Below are 18,670 nucleotides of genomic sequence, written 5' to 3' on the forward strand. Positions count from 1 at the left end.
GAGTAAATGAGAGAATGTTTATTTTGAGGTGAACTATCCATTTAACACTTAATGTAAATGCTAATACAAAAATGAACATTCAGGGTGTTCAAACATAGTGAAATGTAGTTTCCCTTTTATTATTATCTGTGTTTCATTTTTAATCCTTAACTGTTTTGACAGTCAGAGGTGTTGAGCAGTAGAGACTAAAATCCTTTACACTCTCTCCCTAGCTTGGTTTAAGTCTTTGAGTTTAAAGCTGCCTCTGTTTACTCAGCTATTTTTGCACTTTTTTTCTTCTTCCTTTTTTTTCTCTGGTTTTTGGTTAGGCCGCTTACCATACATGCAGGAATGTGTTTTCACAGCTAACTGAAGAGCAGCTTGGCTTGTGGTAACAAGCTCACTCCTGATTGCATCACATCCGAGGGAGAGAGAGGGTGGTGTTTTATTCGTAGGTAGGTGAATCAGGTCTGAAAGAGGAAGCAGGATGTCATGAAGGCGTGTTACCAACGACTCACTATGCAATGACTCTGTGTCTCTGTCTTCCCATACTGTGGGCCAGTGCTTCCAACAAGGACTCTGGGAAATGACTCTCGCACTACTCCTGCTTTTGGCATTGACAGCTAGCTGGACTAGACGTGGTAGGTGCTCAGCCAGAAGTAGGTCATTTTATCTGCATATGGAAGCTGTCCTCTCTCTCTATCACTTTCTCTCTCTCTCTCTCTCTCTCTCTCTCTCTCTCTCTCTCTCTCTGTCTCTATATTTCCCAGTTTTTCAACTATTGTCCTCATTTATCTGAAGTAACTCTCCACTGTCCTCTCTGCTCTCTTTGACACTGCCTTCATTTAACACAGTAATCGGCCCATAGGCAACACAAAACTTGTGGAGTCATGTGGAACTGATGTGCAGCTTTTGAAAATTATCCAGCGTCTAAATCTGAACCCATCAGAGCACATTCAAATTCTCTTTTGACAATGATAAAGTCCTCAATATAGAGGGTTCACTGTAAGTGATATTTAGCCCTCTATTTGGTTTAATGCAAAGCACAAAACAGCTCCTCTTTGTTGAATGAACAAAGATGATGTTGACTCATACAAATGTATCTTCATCTTGGTTAATGGCAGTGCTTTTCTGGGTGATTGATTATCATTTTCCTCTTTTTTTTACCTTCATAGCTTTCTTGTAGATTAACGTACATTTTGAAATTAAATTCACTGACACTCTTTCCAGGTTTTTGTACCTGACCAGTGATAGAGAATTAAGTTCTATTCATTTAAAAAGGATATATTGAAATTTCATGATAAAGGGTAAGCTGAGGGAACTCTATTTAATGTAAAGAATCTGTCTGGTACCTCAGAAGGTTGATGGTCAGATAACATTTTTCTTCTGAAGTACAACAGGCCTCAACTAATCCTCAGTGTAAAACTCTAGCTCAAGTTTCCTCCCAAAATTCAAGTCTTTACAGCTATACACTATTTCTTTTTACATGTCAAGTGATTTTAGTTACAAATTGCATGTCATTATAGTTCAATCTGAAGACAAAGAACAGACAGAGACGAACACAGAAGACTCAAGTGAGTTTCTTCTTTAGAATACTTCCTCATTTATATATTATTATATAATGTATGATGAACACTGACAGGAGTCTGACGTTTGCTTTAATCCTGAGTGGCTCATGTTCCTCACTTATTTCCTTGAATTTCATTAAATTACCTGTAGACACTGCCATGAAACTAACCAGGAATATTTACTACAGTACGTTGAGGCGCCATGCACTGCTACAGGAAAAACTGTCTGCCAAATGAAGCAACAATTTGTCCATTATGTCTGCCCCAGATCTCTATAATGATATCACCCATCCAAAGAAACATTGTATTGTAAATGTGCTCACCACCATGTCTCATAATTCTTACATTTAACAGTTTTAGAAGAAAATCTCGTAGCAGGAGTCGTAGAAGAAGACCCAGGTAAGAACCAGTGAAGTGGAAATTACATTCAACACATACTGCACACACACACACAGACACACACACAGACACACACAGACACACACACACACACACAAACACACACACACAGACACACACACGCACACACAGACACACACAGACACACACACATGCACACACAGAAACACACAGACACACAAACATACAGACACACACACACACACACACACACTCACACACACACTCACTCACACACACACTCACACACACAGACACACTCATACAGACACACACACACACACAAACACACACATACACACACACACACACACTCACACACACAAACACACACAGACACACACTCACACACAAACACACACATACACACACTCACACACACTCATGCACACACACATGTTGGTGCAGCTATCATTATGAGGACTCTCCATAGACATAATGATTTTTATACTGTATGAACTATAGATTCTATCCCCTAACCCTAACCCTACCCCTAAACCTAACCCTCACAAAAAACTTTCTGCATTTTTACATTTTCAGTAAAACGTCGTTAAGTATGTTTTTTAAGCGATTTGGATTATGGGGACACTAGAAATGTCCTCATAAACCACATTTATATCATAATACCCTTGTAATTACCAGTTTATAAGTCCTCATAAACCACTTAAACACACACACACACACACACACACACACACTCACACTCACACACACACACACAATCCCTCCTTTTAATTTCACTGTAGTATTTTATAGCTTTTAACATATTTCATGAACTAGAACATTTGTGTATTTGATTTATATAAGTATGAACATGTTTATTAAGTGTTTAGAAAATGCAAGTTAAAATGCTCACTATTTTTCAAGTATTGTATGAAAGTCCCCTTTTTTATTCATGCTGTTATACCTGCATATCAATGATTATAATGTATTTCTCAATTACTTATTAGTCATTTATGAACACTGTTTTTAAAACCTTAAAGGAATGTTCCGGATTCAATACAAGTTCAGCTCAATCAACAGCATTTGTGTCATAATGTTGATTACCACAAAAATGTATTTCGACTCGCCTCTCCTTTTTTTTTTTTTTACAAAAACAAAAAGCACAAATGTGTGTTCCAGTGAGACACTTACAATGGAAGTCAATGGGGTCAATCTGTAAACATTAAAATACTCACTGTTTCAAAAGTATAGACACAAGACATAAACAATATGTGTGTTAACATGATTTTACTGTGATAAAATCACTTACTAACCACATCTGTGGAAAGTTATAGACAATTTTACAATTTCATTACAGATGATGTAATGTCAACAAACCCTATAATCCTAAAACAACTGTAAAAATTACAATTTAAACAACTTTACAGCTCAAATAATACATGAGTTTTAACAGAAGAATTAATGTAAGTGCTTTTATAAAATTATAAGCTTCACATTTCTGCTTTTAAACCTCCAAAAATTGGCCCCATTGATTTCTGAGACTGTGACCTCGACTTGACAAGTCTACATGTTTTGTGGTCGTCAACATTATGCCACAAATGCTGTCAATTGAGCTGAACTTGTATTGAACCCTGTATAAGACAAAATGTATGACCTCAAAGCTTGACTGCACAGAAGCTTGTTTAGTCATGTATTAATGACACATTTACTGTTTTAAAGAGAATCATGGGAACGTGTCAGGCTCTGGAGATGGAAGGACCCAGGGTATGTATTACACATTTCACACGCTTGACCCCAAACAGAGATTCCCATTTCAAACTCAGTTCATCAGAAGAACTCATCTCATGCTGAAATGTTGAGCTATTCTACTTATTTGCAGCTTCCATTGAATTAGGCTCTGCACAGAGTAGTGAGTCCAGTGGTGTGGACATAGAGCCGACTGTTGGAGCTAACACAGAAACAGATCTAAACCCAGTCGTCATGATCATCATACCCCTGGTCCTCACAATCGTCATCATTGCTGTGATTTTATGTGGAGTCATCATCTCCTACAGGTGGACAACTAACGATTTTGGTATGTCAGGATACGTTTAGACTGCAATAAAAGTGTCTTACAGAAGCTAACCAATTAAATCTGTCAGTGAGAGGGTGTTTACATATTTCTCTGAAAGACACAAAGATTTAAACCAGAGGTGATTGAAACTAACCCTAAGCAGGGCCTGGGTAGCTCAGTGGTAAAATACGCTGGCTATCACCCCTGGAGTTCGCTAGTTTGCTAATCCAGGGTGTGCTGAATGACTCCAGCCAGGTCTCCTAAGCAACCAAATTGGCCCGGTTGCTAGGGAGGGTAGAGTCACATGGGGTAACCTCCTCGTGGTCGCTATAATGTGGTTCGTTCTCGGTGGGGCACGTGGTGAGTTGAGCGTGGTTGCCGCGGTGGATGGCGTGAAGCCTCCACACGCACTATGTCTCTGTGGTAACGCTCTCAACAAGCCACGTGATAAGATGCGCGGATTGACGTCTCAGACGCGGAGGCAACTGAGATTCGTCTTCTGCCACCTGGATTGAGGCGAATCACTATGCCACCACGAGGAGTTAGAGCACATTGGGAATTGGGCATATCCAAATTAGGAAAACAAAAAACAAAAAACTAACCCTAAGCTGTGTGTCCTCTCCAGGTATTTATATGATAACATTTGTGACATAATATTGATTACCACAAAAATGATTTTGTCTCGTCCCTCGTTTTCTTTAAAAAAAGCAAAAAATCTGTGTTACAATGAGGCACTTACAATGGAAGTCAATGGGGCCAATATCTGGAGGGTTTAAACACAGAAATGTGAAGCTCATAATTTTGTAAAAGCATTCACTTTAATTCTACAGTTAAAACTCATTCTACAGTGTATATTTGAGATTTAAAGTGTTGTTTTTAAGGTCATTTTAGGGTTTTAGGGTTAATGGTGTTACGTCGTCATGACAACAAAGTTGTAAAATTGGATAGAACTTGCTCAAAAAAGGTTAGTAAGTGATTTGATCACACTAAAATCATGTTTATACACATATCCTTTATGTCTTGTGACAATTCATTTGAAACAGTGAGTATTTTAATGTTCAGAAATTGGCTCCATTGACTTCCATTGTAAGTGCCTCACTGGAACACAGATTTTTGATTTATAAATAAAAGGAGGAACAAGTGGAAATTAATTTTTGTGGTAATCGGCATTATGACACAAATGCTGTCGATTGAGCTGAACTTGTATTGAACCTGGAATATTCCTTTAATGTTGATTCATAAAGAGACAATTGCTCAATGTTCATGTTAGTTCATAATGCATTAACTACTGTTAACATATACAACTTTTAATAAAAGTTGAAATAAGTGCTGATAAACGTGTTGTCCATCCATAGTTCATTTTAACTAATGGTAACGAAGTCAACCTTATTGTAAAGTGTTACCAAAAATGGATTCATTCAGTTGAGATGTAACAATGTTCTTCCACATTCACATAAACATTTATGAAAGTCAAAGGATTGCCACCCATCACTTTAAGAAAGTTTCACTTCTCCTTCCTTTCTCTAATAATAATGTTTAACATCTTTTCTCTTTTTTCTGAAGTTGCAGAAGAAGATCCTTATTTGGACCATGAAGACCATGAAAAGGTGCCAATGTAGGTACCAGCTTTCATAAAAACATGTTCTGTGACTGTAATCATTGTGTGATAATATGGTGGCCCTGTACTGTAGTTTATGTTGCATTAACTGTGTGTGTGTGTGAGTGTGTGTGTGTGTGTGTGAGTGTGTGTGTGTGTGTGTGTGTGTGAGTGTGTGTGTGTGTGTGTGTGTGTGTGTGTGTGTGTGTGTGTGTGTGTGTGCATGTGTGTGTGTGTGTGCATGTGTGTGTGTGTGTGTGTGTGTGTGTGTGTGTGTGTGTGTGTGTGTGTGTGTGTGTGTGCGATGTGTGTGTGTGTGTGCATGTGTGTGTGTGTGTGTGTGTGTGTGTGTGTGTGTGTGTGTGTGTGTGTGTGTGTGTGCATGTGTGTGTGTGTGTGTGTGTGTGTGTGTACAGGTTTAACCTCCGTTGTGTGGACCAAATGTCCCCACAAGGATAGTAAAACCTGAGATCACCTACGTTGTGAGGACCAGCCAGCGGTCCTCACAAGGGAAATAACATACTAAACAATGTTTTATTGAAAATGTAAAAATGCAGAAAGTTTTTTGTGAGGGTTAGGTTTAGGGTTAGGGTTAGGGTTAGGGGATAGAATCTATAGTTCATACAGTATAAAAATCATTATGTCTATGGAGAGTCCTCATAATGATAGCTGCACCAACATGTGTGTGTGTGTGTGTGTGTGTGTGTGTGTGTGTGTGTGTGTGTGTGTGTGTGTGTGTGTGTGTGTGTGTGTGTGTGTGTGTGTGTGTGTGTGTGTGTGTTTTGATGAAGTCATGTTATGCTTTGGGTCGGAATGTTCACATGCATTAATGATTTCTCACACATGCAGTTTATGGTTAGTTGCTTCTGCTATAAAGATAATAATCTTCCACAGATTGCAAAAACAGCTTCCATCTGATAATGACTACCCGTAAAGTCGACTCTTCCAAATACAGTTATGGTTACGGTTATAGTTACAGCTATGATAAGTAACTCACATCAGTAATTCTTTGACTTAATTCCTTAACATCTTAATAGGCACCAATGTAAAGAAAAATCCAGTTAAAAGAACTGCATGTCTTTATTGTATGAGTGAGTAACAGTACAAATCTGTCTTCCAAATATTTAAAAATAAATAATCAACATGAACATAAATGTATTGCTCTCTACTTGTTCCCAGGCCCATGTTTGAGGATGATATTCCGTCAGTGATGGAGCTGGAAATGGAAGATTTAGAAAACTGGATGGCAAAAGGTGATAAATGGTTAGATAAGCACTCTCATGCCTAATCCTAATCTTCTGACCCTGTGTGTCAATGTCTATATCTGGGCCTTGGCGTGTCTCAGATATCGCTCATCCGTAGTGATTAGTCGTTTTATCCTATTTGCTTCCATTTACCATGCTCTGTGTAAAGATCTGAGGAAATCAAATGTGCCGGACAGAATCTCATTCCTCTTTACTGAAATGTTCAGGCAAAACCATGTTGTGATTTTTACATTATGGAAAATTGTTTTACTTTGACTTTGTTGTCAAGTATAAATTCATAACACATACATGTATGTGCTAAAATTGTCAAGACAGCTATTGCAGTGTCAGTGGCTAGCTGTACATTTTTTACCCAGTTTAATGTTTTTCTTCACAATATGGGCTTTTCCCAGCAGAGGGAGCCATTGCATTAAAAACCTTGAATTCTGTAGTTGCTTGAAAGTTGCTCTCAGTTTCTGAGAGTACCATACAGTACATACAGTCATTAAATAAAACATTGAAATGATGCCATGTTTGTGACTGGCAACACTTTGTTCTCGCTCTATTGTTATAAGACAACTGTTTAGGAATCACTGCATGTGGAACACATTGTGTTTCAATGTGTTGAATTTGTATTTTTTCTCACCACTTGCCTGCAGATGGAGGCACGAACGTGGACACTGGCCAGATTTAATGAAAAGCGTTTCAGTGAGTACACTTGACTTGTTATTCCCAACAATGTGCCGGTTATAGTCCCAATCTGGGGTATCTACACTTTTTATTTTGAGCTGTTTTAGAACAAAGTCAAAGCATATCCACAGTACAGTAATAGCTTGGACAGCTGTAGTGGTTAAACAAAAAAGACATTGTCCAAACCTGCAAATATTTAGGTTTCAAGAAACACTGGGACAGATGTTGTGCATTCCTTGATTTTTTACATTCACACATACAGTATAAAACACTACACTTCAGACTGAACTGGTGTCCATTGAGTTCATCTATTAGCAACGTCCATTTTGCAATGATTACATATCATAACAACGTTTTTTAAATAATAATGTGTCCATCAAATTGAATTGAGCAATCTTTAACCTGAAACATAAATTCAAGTTTTATTCATTTCATGTAGTTAAAGATTACTCAATTCAGTTTAATGGAATTTTGTTGTGATATTGAACTCTTGCGTAAATCTTGAAAATAGGCTAAACTGTTTTGTTTTTCTCTTTGAGTGTAAAGGGGAGAGTCATACAGTTTAAAAGATTGTAACACTTGAAACACTGTGTTCAAAACACATTGAGGGCAGCCGGTGGGTTCACAGTGGAATGTGTTCATGGAAAGCTTAGGGTTGGGGGATAGACATTTAGAACATAATGGGGGTTTACTGAACTGAAAACGGTAAAACTGTGCTTGTTAGTATGTGAAACTGAGCTATGGTACAAGACAAGGCATGAAGATGTGTGTGTGTCACACCCACTAATGGATCATTTCCTGGAACTGTGAAATTACATAGAGTCACCTCAAACTTTACTTTCATTGGAATGCCCCTCAGAGTAGTCAAGAACTACTGTACACAACTCCACTTCCTTTACAAATGGCACTTTTCACACTTTCTTCTTTTTTAGACCACATAGACTGTTTTTGAGTAAAACCACCAGACATGCAAGAGCTGTAAACACAAACCAAGTACAGATCAGAATCTCCTGAGAGCTGTTCAGGGTTTCTTTCTCTGCTCTTTAAAGGAAAATATGTTATAGCTGACTTATGCATAATAGTAATGCATTGACCCTCGCCAGGGGCTCAAGTACCCCTTCATCGACACCAAACTTGAAATGTGTCCATGGTAACACTTTACAGTGATGTTCCCTTTGTTAACAGTTTATAAAGGGGTTAATTAAAGCTGAAGTGTGTCACTTTTTCGGTGCTAAAATGCTTTCTTCTATCTCATCTTATTATGCAGAGAGATTCATTGGTTAATGTTCTCAAAAACTGTAAGTCTTTCTGTAGTGCTTTGAAAATGGCTCTGTTTGTTTCGAGCGGCCCACTTAAACTCGCCCCAACAACGTTACTCAACCAGTGGCGTGAGATGGGGGTGGGACTGTCTCTTTGTTTGGCCAACGGCAGACGGGGGACGTATTCAGAAAGCTGTTTTGAAAACATGGTTTATTTGAGCAATTCCGTTTAGTGGCGCAGAAATGACATACTTCCGCTTTAATGGCTAATAAGTCATTTACAAATGTATTTAAATCAATTATATGCAGTTAGAGCAACATGAATAAAAGAGCAACTTCCATCCAATACTTGGCAAACAGTAAGCGTTTTTACTTACATGTTATAAATGCTTTATTATACATTTATTCATACTTTTATTAACCAAAATCACAAAATGCATGTTGCATGACAAATAGATTTTTATAGTGAGATTAAAACAAGAGATTGTCATTTTGCTACAATCAGCTTTATGTTTTTAATTACTGTAATGCACTTTTCTTGTCATGTTGATGTCAAAAGAATGGTTTGACCTAGTCCTTGTTATCTAAAGTCCTCTGCAAAATAAATTTTCAGGTCTTACTTCAACAACAGCATATATAATACAGCTTGATAACTATTAAACCTTCTGAACTTTTAAGTATAGGTTTATAATGTTGGTAACTCCTTAAAGGGGTAGTTCACCCAAAAATGAAAATTCTCTCATCATTTACTCACCCTCATGCCATCCAAGATGTGTGTGACTTTCTTTCTTCTGCAGAACACAAATGAAGATTTATAGAAGAATATTTCAGCTCTGTAGGTCCATACAATGCAAGTGAATGGGTACCTTTACTTAAAATTCAAGTTTAAAAAAGTGCATAAAGCAGCATAAAATTAATCCCTTTTACTATCAATCTTCACTTTCAATTTCTCATTCTTCTTCTGTTGTTTTTCGCAGTTTGCATTCTTCATGCATATCACCATCTAATGGGCAGGGAGGAGATTTTATTAAAAAAAGGACTTAAATATTGATCTGTTTCTCACACACACTTAACATTTCTCTTCAGAAGACATGGATTAAACCACTGGAGTTACTTTTATGCTGCCTTTATGTGCTTTTTGGAGCTTCAAAGTTCTGGTCACCATTCACTTGCATTGTATGGACCTAAAGGGCTCAGATATTCGTCTATAAATCTTCATTTGTGTTCTGCAGAAGAAAGAAAGTCATACACATCTGGGATGGCATGAGGGCGAGTAAATGATGAGAGAATTTTCATTTTTGGGTGAACTATCATTTTAATGAATGCTTCATAGTTTACTTATGTTAAATAAGTGTTATTAAGCATTTATAACATGTGAGGTAAAGTGACTCTATTTGGCAGGTATTGCATGAAAGTCACCCTTTTTATGCATATTGTTATAATCACAGATCAGTGATTTATTTGTCAATTTTACAACACATTTGCTTGTGCAGACACAAACACAGACTCTCTCATTCTGTCAAGTTTGCTTTGACGAGGCTGTGTATGAAGAACAGAATAGATGTGAATGCTGACTTCTGACCCCTGGATCCATGCTGCCAGCAGTGACATCTGGTAGTCATTACAGCAGGCATGCATGGAAGTGTGGCTCAGACCAGGCCAAAGATGAGGAGGGCCTCTCTTGTTTTCCTCTTGCATGCTCTTTGCGCTCTCTCTCCCTCTCTTTCCATGAGAACACCAGAGGGTCAGAGTCCACAAACCAGGAATGTAAGCTTACGTCATGCAGACTGTGCTTTTTCCCAGGATTCATATCCAACAGTATGGGGGATCAAGCTAGACAATGTCTAGGTTAAGTTATGAACAAGAAATTAATGTTTTTATTCTAAAGCAATAAGTTACGAGAGATTGTGCTATATTGTGCATGCAACCAATTCTGCCATGACTATATTCACAATGAAGCATGACCATAAGTGTCTTGTTGCTTTTATAAAATGTAAAGGACTCAAACTTTCATTAAAAATGTATTTTATGGGGCCTGGGTAGCTCAGTGAGTAAAGACGCTGACTATCACACCTGGAGTCGTGAGTTCGAATCCCAGGGCATGCTGAGTGACTCCAGTCAGGTCTCCTAAGCAACCAAATTGGCCCGGTTGCTAGGGAGGGTAGAGTCACATGGGGTAGCCTCCTTGTGGTCACTATAATGTGGTTCTCGCTCTCGGTGGGGCGCTTGGTGAGTTGTGCGTGGATGCCGCAGAGAATAGCGTGAAGCCTCCACACATGCTACGTCTCCATGGTAACACGCTCAACAAGACACATGATAAGATGCACGGATTGACGGTCTCAGACGCGGAGGTAACTGAGATTCGTCCTCCACCACCCAGATTGAGGCGAGTCACTATGCCACCATGAGGACTTAGAGCGCATTGGGAATTCCAAATTGGGGAGAAAAAGTGGAGAAAAAAAGTATTTTATTAGCAAATTCCCTCATTACTCTACACTCAAAAAATAATAATTTTAAGATTGCATTTCAATTTCATAACTAAATTCAATCAAATTGAATTGAATAATCTTTTACAAAATAACATATATTAAAAAACAAATATTTAAAGTTTTATTAATTTAATTTTATTAAAATTACACAATTCAATTTGATGGAATTTTGTTATAATATTAAAATGCGTAAATCATAAATATATATATATATATATATGCATAAATTGCAAAGCAACGGTGTTAACATTCTATTCATTCAATGTACACTACCGGTCAAAAGTTTTGAAACACTTGACTGAAATGTTTCTCATGATCTTGAAAATCTTTTGATCTGAAGGCGTATGATTAAATGTTTGAAATTAGTTTTATAGACAAAAATATTATTGTGCCACCATATTAATTTATTTCATTATAAAACTAAAATGTCATTTAAAAAAAAAAAGTTTTTGAAATTGATGACTTGGACCAAATAATAAAGAAAAGCAGCCAATAAGTGCCCAACATAGATGGGAACTCCTTCAATACTGTTTAAAAAGCATCCCAGGGTGATACCTCAAGAAGTTGGTTGAGAAAATGTCAAGAGTACATGTCTGCAAATTCTAGACAAAGGGTGACTACTTTGAAGATGCTCAAATATAACACAGTTTTGATTTATTTTGCATTTTGTTTAGTCACAACATAATTCCCATAGTTCCATTGATGTTATTCCATAGTTTTGATGACTTTACTATTATTCTAAAATGTGGGGGAAAACTATAATAAAGAATGAGTGTTTCAAAGCTTTTGACCGGTAGTGTAGATTGAATGAATAATATGTTAATAACGTTGCTTTGCAACATAAATAACGATTAGTTGCTATTAGTTGAATAAGGTGAACAGGTGTTTTGTGTCATAGCTCTTACCATATTGTGTACAGTTTAGCGCCGCTGGTAGGGGTAGGGGAGCTGGTTTAAAATAAAGGGAGCATGAAAAGATGTGAATATTGTGTCTTAAATAGAATACAACATCATCAAACCTTCAACATAATCCATTTAAGTGTAACAGTAGATTTTGGCCCATCTATTATGATATGAATAATATCTTTCTATAATTTGGCTTGTGTTACTGTGTATCCTTGGCCTTTTTTTCCAACCCTGTCTATTTTCTATTTCATTTGTTTTACAGGTAACTGCTTCAGACCTCATGATCTAGTATTGCACAGTGTATAAGTTGAGTTATATACCAGTTACTCCACCTTTGACAGTGTTTCGATATTATGTTTCAAAATGCTATAACTTCATGTTTCAAAAAGTCATTGGTGAGAATAGTATGTGATATAAAATATTAAAGACTGCTGTGTGAAGCGCATAGCTCTTTGGACAAAAAAAGTACTTGGGAAAAATAAACGGATTACACATTGTTCCTGTCTGTTGCACTGAAGAGGACACAGCAGTTCTTATATTTGATGATATGAGATGGCCCTCTGTGAATTTTTGATATTACAATATTTTGTTGTCCCCTGTTGATGTAATGACAAACAATTAAGTTTCTTTGTGGTGTAATAATGATTTATGTTATGATGTTAGTGCAAGGGCTGCCTAAGAACTTTTATAACAACATAGTCAGACTTTGTACTTAAATTGGTCTAGCAAGAAAAAAGCATTTCATCATTCTCTGTAAATATTTTAAACCTCTGTACATGTTGTTAAATTTGTTGTATTTTTATTTTTTGCTTTACAAGTGCATGTTTGCAACTGATATTTTGCCATTTAAAAGAACGACTAATTCATAGGAAAAACCAACACAACACAATTTTCTACTTTGTAATCCTTTTTATATTAAAAGAGGGACATATGTCATCATTGTTCTAGTTTGAGTATGTGCGTTTGTTGTTGTCATTGCATGTATGCAGGGCTCAACAATAAGGATGGCAGCTGACCCAGGGTCAGCGCCAGAGAGTTTCGGGACAGTTGATGAAACGTCACTTACCCAATCAGGCCAGTGCTTCATTGTTAGTACATCTTATATTCATTGATCTTAAACATTTGTATTTATGTATTGCAAACTTAAACATAAATGTGGTTTTCTGTGATGTATTGAACACTGTTGTTGTAAATTCTGTTGATTTAAACTTGTCACCAATGTAACATCTAGTTGACTAACATAGATGAGGTTTTGTGGAAAGCCTTGAAAGCATCAGTAAGAACCAGTAAAAAATATATAAAACACTCAATAATGTTCTGCATTATGTAGCATTGTTTAAGAAGGTATACAGTTTGTCATGAAGTTACATTACAGCAGCATACTTGCATATTGCATCCAGCTGTTATTGCATATTAAAACCTAGTAAGAAAGCCTATTACGAAAACTTAACATTTAATGTTTTTTGTGCTGGGGAAAGTGAAAAGTTTGTCAGGGCAAGTAAGGAAATACAGGACCAGCAGAAAAGAAATACTGTTGAGCAATATGTCATATCTTGCATCTCATTATGTCATATCTTGCAGAAATAGATGTGCTTTAACTCAAAAGGCATTTAAATTAAAAAATGCTGCATTTAAATTAGATTAGGGAAGAAAAAAGTAAGTAAATACTGTACTATGATAATAGAACTTACAATTAGCTCTAGCATTTCAAATGACTAAAAACTGAATGAAACTTCTTTATCTCCATTAATTGGTACAAAATTAAAATGATAACAACCGCAAAGCATGTGCCATTTTAATTCATAATTAGAGGTCTGAGCATTATTGATTGGACTATTTTATTTTTCTATCTGCTTAAAGGGATAGTTCACCTAAAAATGAAAATTCCCAGTCATTCACATCCCAGATGTGTATGACTTTCTTTCTTCTGCAGAACACAAAGATTTTTAGAAGAATATTTCAGCTCTGTAGGTCCATACAATGCAAGTGAATGGTGACCAGAACTTTAAAGCTCCAAAAAGCACATAAAGGCAGTCTATAAGACTTCATTGTTTAGATCCATATTTTCAGAAGCGATATGATAGGATATCGATAACAGATCAATATTTAAGTCCTTTTTTACTCTAAATCTCCACTTTCACTTTCACTTTTACATCTAAAAGTGAAAGTGGAGATTTAGAGGAAAAAAGGACTGAAATATTGATCTGTTTCTCACCCACACCTATTATATCACTTCTGAAGATATGGATTAATCCACTGGAGTCTGGATTACTTTTATGTTTCCTTTATGTGATGTTTAGAGTTACAAAGTTCTGGTCACCATTCACTTGCAATATATAGACCTACAGAGCTGAAATATTCATCTCAAAATCTTTATTTGTGTTCTGCAGAAGAAAGAAAGTCTGGGATGGCATGAGGGTGAGTAAATGATGAGAGAATTTAATCCAAAATCCTGTTCCAGTGTTTTAGCCATAGAAATAGTTATGTTGCTTTCCCTTGGATTGCCTTTCTATTCTCTCTCTGTGTCTCTGCCTATCTTTGAGAATGAAAGGTTGTTGAGTGAAGTACACACAATGATGTGTGCATGTTTGTGTGCGAATTTGCTCTCTGTGGCAAGAGATGAGGTGCTTCAAATCTTACCTTACCTTTAAACACCACAATCAACACCTATATGCATATGCATGAACTCTGTAATGTTTAAAGTAGCCAGTTATGCCATATATAGCCATAGGTATAGGCAATACTATATGGACTTCCTATGGGAAGTCCTAATTTCACTCTGCACCTAGGACAGCGTTAATTCAATGAAAGTGAACACTCTCTTGTCTTCGACCTGAAATTGCAAAGCTTCCATTGTGTGGAATATGAAAGAGCATTGTTTATCTTTGAGTGGGACTTGGAACAAAATACAACTTGGGAAGGAGAGGTCCTGCTGTCACGTGGTGTAGCGGAACCATTGCAGATCATTGTAATAGTGGTGGAAAACAACACCAGATGGAACTCATTAGATATTTTCTCCCTTCCAAGTCTTGTCTGCGCTGCTTGCCTTGTTGATCAGAGTAATACGTGCGGATATATTTGTGTTTTTGAATGAGAAGATTAAATTACACACAACTAACTTTGTTTTTATTATCTACCTACCTATTGCTTGCATTTAGTCAGCTGAGGTGTGCATTTACATTATGTACCTCCATGGTCTCCTTTGTATACCCTATCATGTACAATACAGGCCTATTTTATCTAACTAGATCTGTTTAAAAAATTTATTTTCCCTCTTCTTCTTCCAGAAGCATTTTAGAACTTTGTTGACACCATTGCAGCAGAAACACATTTGGAAAACATTATTTTTCACTTCAGTTCATTTCTGGTGGATTAAGATACATAACTTTGACAAAAGAGAGAAAAACGTGACCCCTGCATTGTTTCAAACTTTGTACAACAGCGTGCATGGTGAAGAAAACAGGAGATTCACATATTATTGCTACACTTCATGTACTCTTGTGGCCACTTCTTTTTCTGATTTGTAACTGTAAATAAATCATAAAAATGATAGTCAGAACAGGTGGTGCAATTACATGGGACATCTCAAATACTTCTACAATGAATTACACTTTTAGCGGTCTGGGCCAGAGATCCTCTACACCGAGAGACCAACCTCCACGTTTTTACCATAGAAGAGATTGTAAAGACCCAAACATACTCTACGTAAGTACGTGAACGCAGACACATCTTGCTAAGCCAACCCGATTTTACGTGTCGCTTCGTTGAGAAATGTGTCAGAGCGCAATTCATAACCTAATGCAAGTACGCCGGATTTTCTTTTTTAATTTGAGGAGAGTCTTGCCGAACAATTTAGATTATACAAACATATTTTTCTGTCGTCTTTTTAGCAAATACAAAAGCACACTCCTCAACTGTCAACATGTTGACTCCACCGCATCCAGTTTCGTGGCGCCTAAAAAACTTTCACCCCCTTGTGGTCCAAGGTTTGTAACCGCCAGAGCAACGCACGAGCGCGCGTGATGTATTTACAACGGGACCACAAGTTGGCCATGCGTTGGCGAAGCAATCGCATCTGCGTTTACTTATTTGTGTGAAGTAAAGGCCAAAACATATCACGCAAGTACGCAAATGCAGATGCGAGCTCTTGGCCAACACATGGCCAACGAGTGATCCCATTGTACATACACTTCATGCGCTCTTGCGTTGCTCTGGTGGTTACAAACCTCAGACCACAAGAGGGCAATAGATTTTTTAAGCGTGACCACAAAACCGGTGCTGCATCTGAAACCAGGAAAATACTGTCTTTGGAGGCTGTATGCGGCGGCAGGATTAAAATAAGGTGCTTTTCAAACTGTTCGGAGACCAGTTTCCTTAAGAGTTGTCAGTTAAGCCATTAACTGACTAGGCGGCAAGTCAGCCGCCTACGTGGTCGGTTGCAACCTGGATGTGGTAGATGAGTCAATAGTTGAGGAGTGGGGAGAGACATGGAGAAAATACAAGTTAGTTTGAATGGACTAGGGACAAAAAGTTGTATATTTTTAGAAAAGTTTCAACTCAAATTGCTCCGCCATGACAGCTGTTGATTGAAAGAAGAAAATTCGCTCTAGCGCCCCTTGTGGCAACGCTGAGAATACAGCGCGTACTTACGTTGTGTTATGAATTGAGGGCTGACCGAGGGCTGTCACAACGCAGCGACGTGTGAAATCGAGATTGCGTAGCAAGGTGCGGCTGCGTTCACGTACTTGCGTAGAGTAAGTTTGGGCCCTAACGGTCAACAGTAAGTCGCAGTTTGCAGATAACATACAAATGATTGAACTTACACTTAATATTTAAAAAGATTATCATATAAAAAAATGTGCTAGATTTACACTGTCATCACAGTCTATGAAAAAGTTCTATAAGCGGACAGGCGAGAAAAGATGTCTACTTGGCAGTGACACTTTATGGTATTTTATTCCCAATAATATCTTTTAAAAAATGGGTAGACGCCCTTTTCTAATTAAATGTAACTATTCTATAGGCAAATTACCTTTCAAATTGGCTCAATTTCACCAGCAAGCTCTGTTAGCTTGGAAGTTATTATACAATCACAAGGGCGTTTAACACCACCCCAACATCCCTTCCGGAATCTACACCCCTATACAATCACAACTTTCCCTCCACAAGGCTATTCTTTGGAATAATGGCGATATCAAGACTAAAAACAGGTCAATTGTTTTGGACAAATGGTTTAGTAAAAATATAATACTTGTTGCAGACTTAATTGATAGTAAAGGTGATCTGTTATCATATGAGGAGTTTATGAAGATTTACCAACACCCTGTTCCCTTTAAAGAATTCCACTCCGCTATAAAAGCCATTCCAATGGGTGTAATTTTTTTAATGAAATCTACAAGTTATGACTGTACCATAAACAATTGCCCCAGCTGTCTTTGGAAGGAGCCTCGTTGTTGAGTAAATCTTGTAATAATACGTTTATTCAACAAATTATTACATTCCCGAACTTCAATTTCCCCAAGAGGAAAATTCTTTTGGACTTCTCTTATTAATAATATTCACTGGAGGAAAACATGGTTGTTAGCATATATTGTATATCTTATACAATCAAAGAAGCTCATTTTAAAATATTGCACAAAATCTACCCATGTAATGCACTTCAATCCAAGTACTGTGACGTGAGTGACACAGGCACCTTTTGTAAAAGCGAGAGTCACCGGTTTTTCTGTGCAAGATTTCATCTTTTTATTGGAGTGAACTGAGTAATTAATAACGTTTTTCTAAAGTAAAATTAAGCTATAATTTTAAAGATATAATTTGCGGGGGCCTGGGTAGCTCAGTGAGTATTGACGCCGACTAACACACCTGGAGACGCGAGTTTGAATCCAGGGAGTGCTGAGTGACTCCAGCCAGGTCTCCTAAGCAACCAGATTGGCCCAGTTGCTAGGGAGGGTAGAGTCACATGGGGTAACCTCCTCGTGGTTGCTATAATGTGGTTCTCACTCTCGGTGGGGCGTGTGGTGAGTTGTGCGTGGATGCCGTGGTGAGTAGCGTGAAGCCTCCACATGCGCTACGTCTCCGCAGTAACGCGCTCAACAAGCCACGTGATAAGATTGACGGGTGAGATTCGTCCTCCAACACCCGGATTGAGGCGAGTCACTATGCCACCATGAGGACTTGGGAAATGAGCATTCCAAATTGGGGAGAAAAAGGGGTGAAAAAAAAAACTATATATATATATATATATATATATATATATATATATATATATATATATATATAATTTGCTATTATGAAAACAAAAACAAGGCTTTGGAGTCTACTGTAAATTTTCTTCTTTACATTCAAAAGCAAAGATTCTTTAAAAAAAATACTAAGAATTGCTAGAAACTGAATATTTAATCAAGTCTTTGAGGCTAATTAATAATAGAAAATGTATGTATTTTCTTATGTGCTATGATGAGGTCTTTCCTGTGACTTAGAGTTTATGATTCACTGTATGTCTCAATGAGTGCACTTATGCCCATGTACAGAATGTTCAAAC

At 37.3% G+C, this 18,670-nt stretch overlaps 1 protein-coding gene across 6 annotated transcripts; it reads left to right on the plus strand.

Moving 5' to 3' along the window:
* The first annotated feature begins 427 nt into the window (after positions 1–427).
* On the plus strand, positions 428–13,304 carry LOC127445203 (transmembrane protein 154-like). 6 transcript variants are annotated; one of them, XR_007897946.1, is made up of 10 exons: positions 428–638; positions 1,506–1,553; positions 1,902–1,946; positions 3,609–3,653; positions 3,769–3,963; positions 5,506–5,557; positions 6,719–6,792; positions 7,443–7,491; positions 10,257–10,499; positions 12,389–13,304. XR_007897946.1 is itself a non-coding variant. In XM_051705095.1 (9 exons), the coding sequence occupies exons 1-8, from the start codon at positions 566–568 to the stop codon at positions 7,475–7,477; spliced, it is 567 nt and encodes a 188-aa protein (XP_051561055.1). In that variant the 5' UTR covers positions 428–565; the 3' UTR covers positions 7,478–7,491; positions 10,226–13,304. The 6 variants fall into 6 exon arrangements, 5 of the variants coding, with proteins under 5 accessions (XP_051561055.1, XP_051561054.1, XP_051561053.1 ...); XM_051705095.1 differs by having other exon boundaries at positions 10,226–13,304; XM_051705094.1 differs by having other exon boundaries at positions 10,257–13,304.
* Positions 13,305–18,670: the final 5,366 nt, after the last annotated feature.

This window comes from Myxocyprinus asiaticus, chromosome 8 (genome assembly GCF_019703515.2).
Source record: "Myxocyprinus asiaticus isolate MX2 ecotype Aquarium Trade chromosome 8, UBuf_Myxa_2, whole genome shotgun sequence".
Lineage (NCBI taxonomy): Eukaryota > Metazoa > Chordata > Actinopteri > Cypriniformes > Catostomidae > Myxocyprinus > Myxocyprinus asiaticus.

Excerpts from the sequence above, each read along its gene's own strand:
- LOC127445203 (XM_051705095.1), top strand. The coding sequence starts at position 566 with ATGACTCTCGCACTACTCCTGCTTTTGGCATTGACAGCTAGCTGGACT. Across the intron at positions 3,964-5,505 it reads GTGGACAACTAACGATTTTG|TTGCAGAAGAAGATCCTTAT; the intron begins GTATGTCAGGAT and ends TTTTTTCTGAAG. Across the intron at positions 6,793-7,442 it reads AGAAAACTGGATGGCAAAAG|ATGGAGGCACGAACGTGGAC; the intron begins GTGATAAATGGT and ends ACTTGCCTGCAG.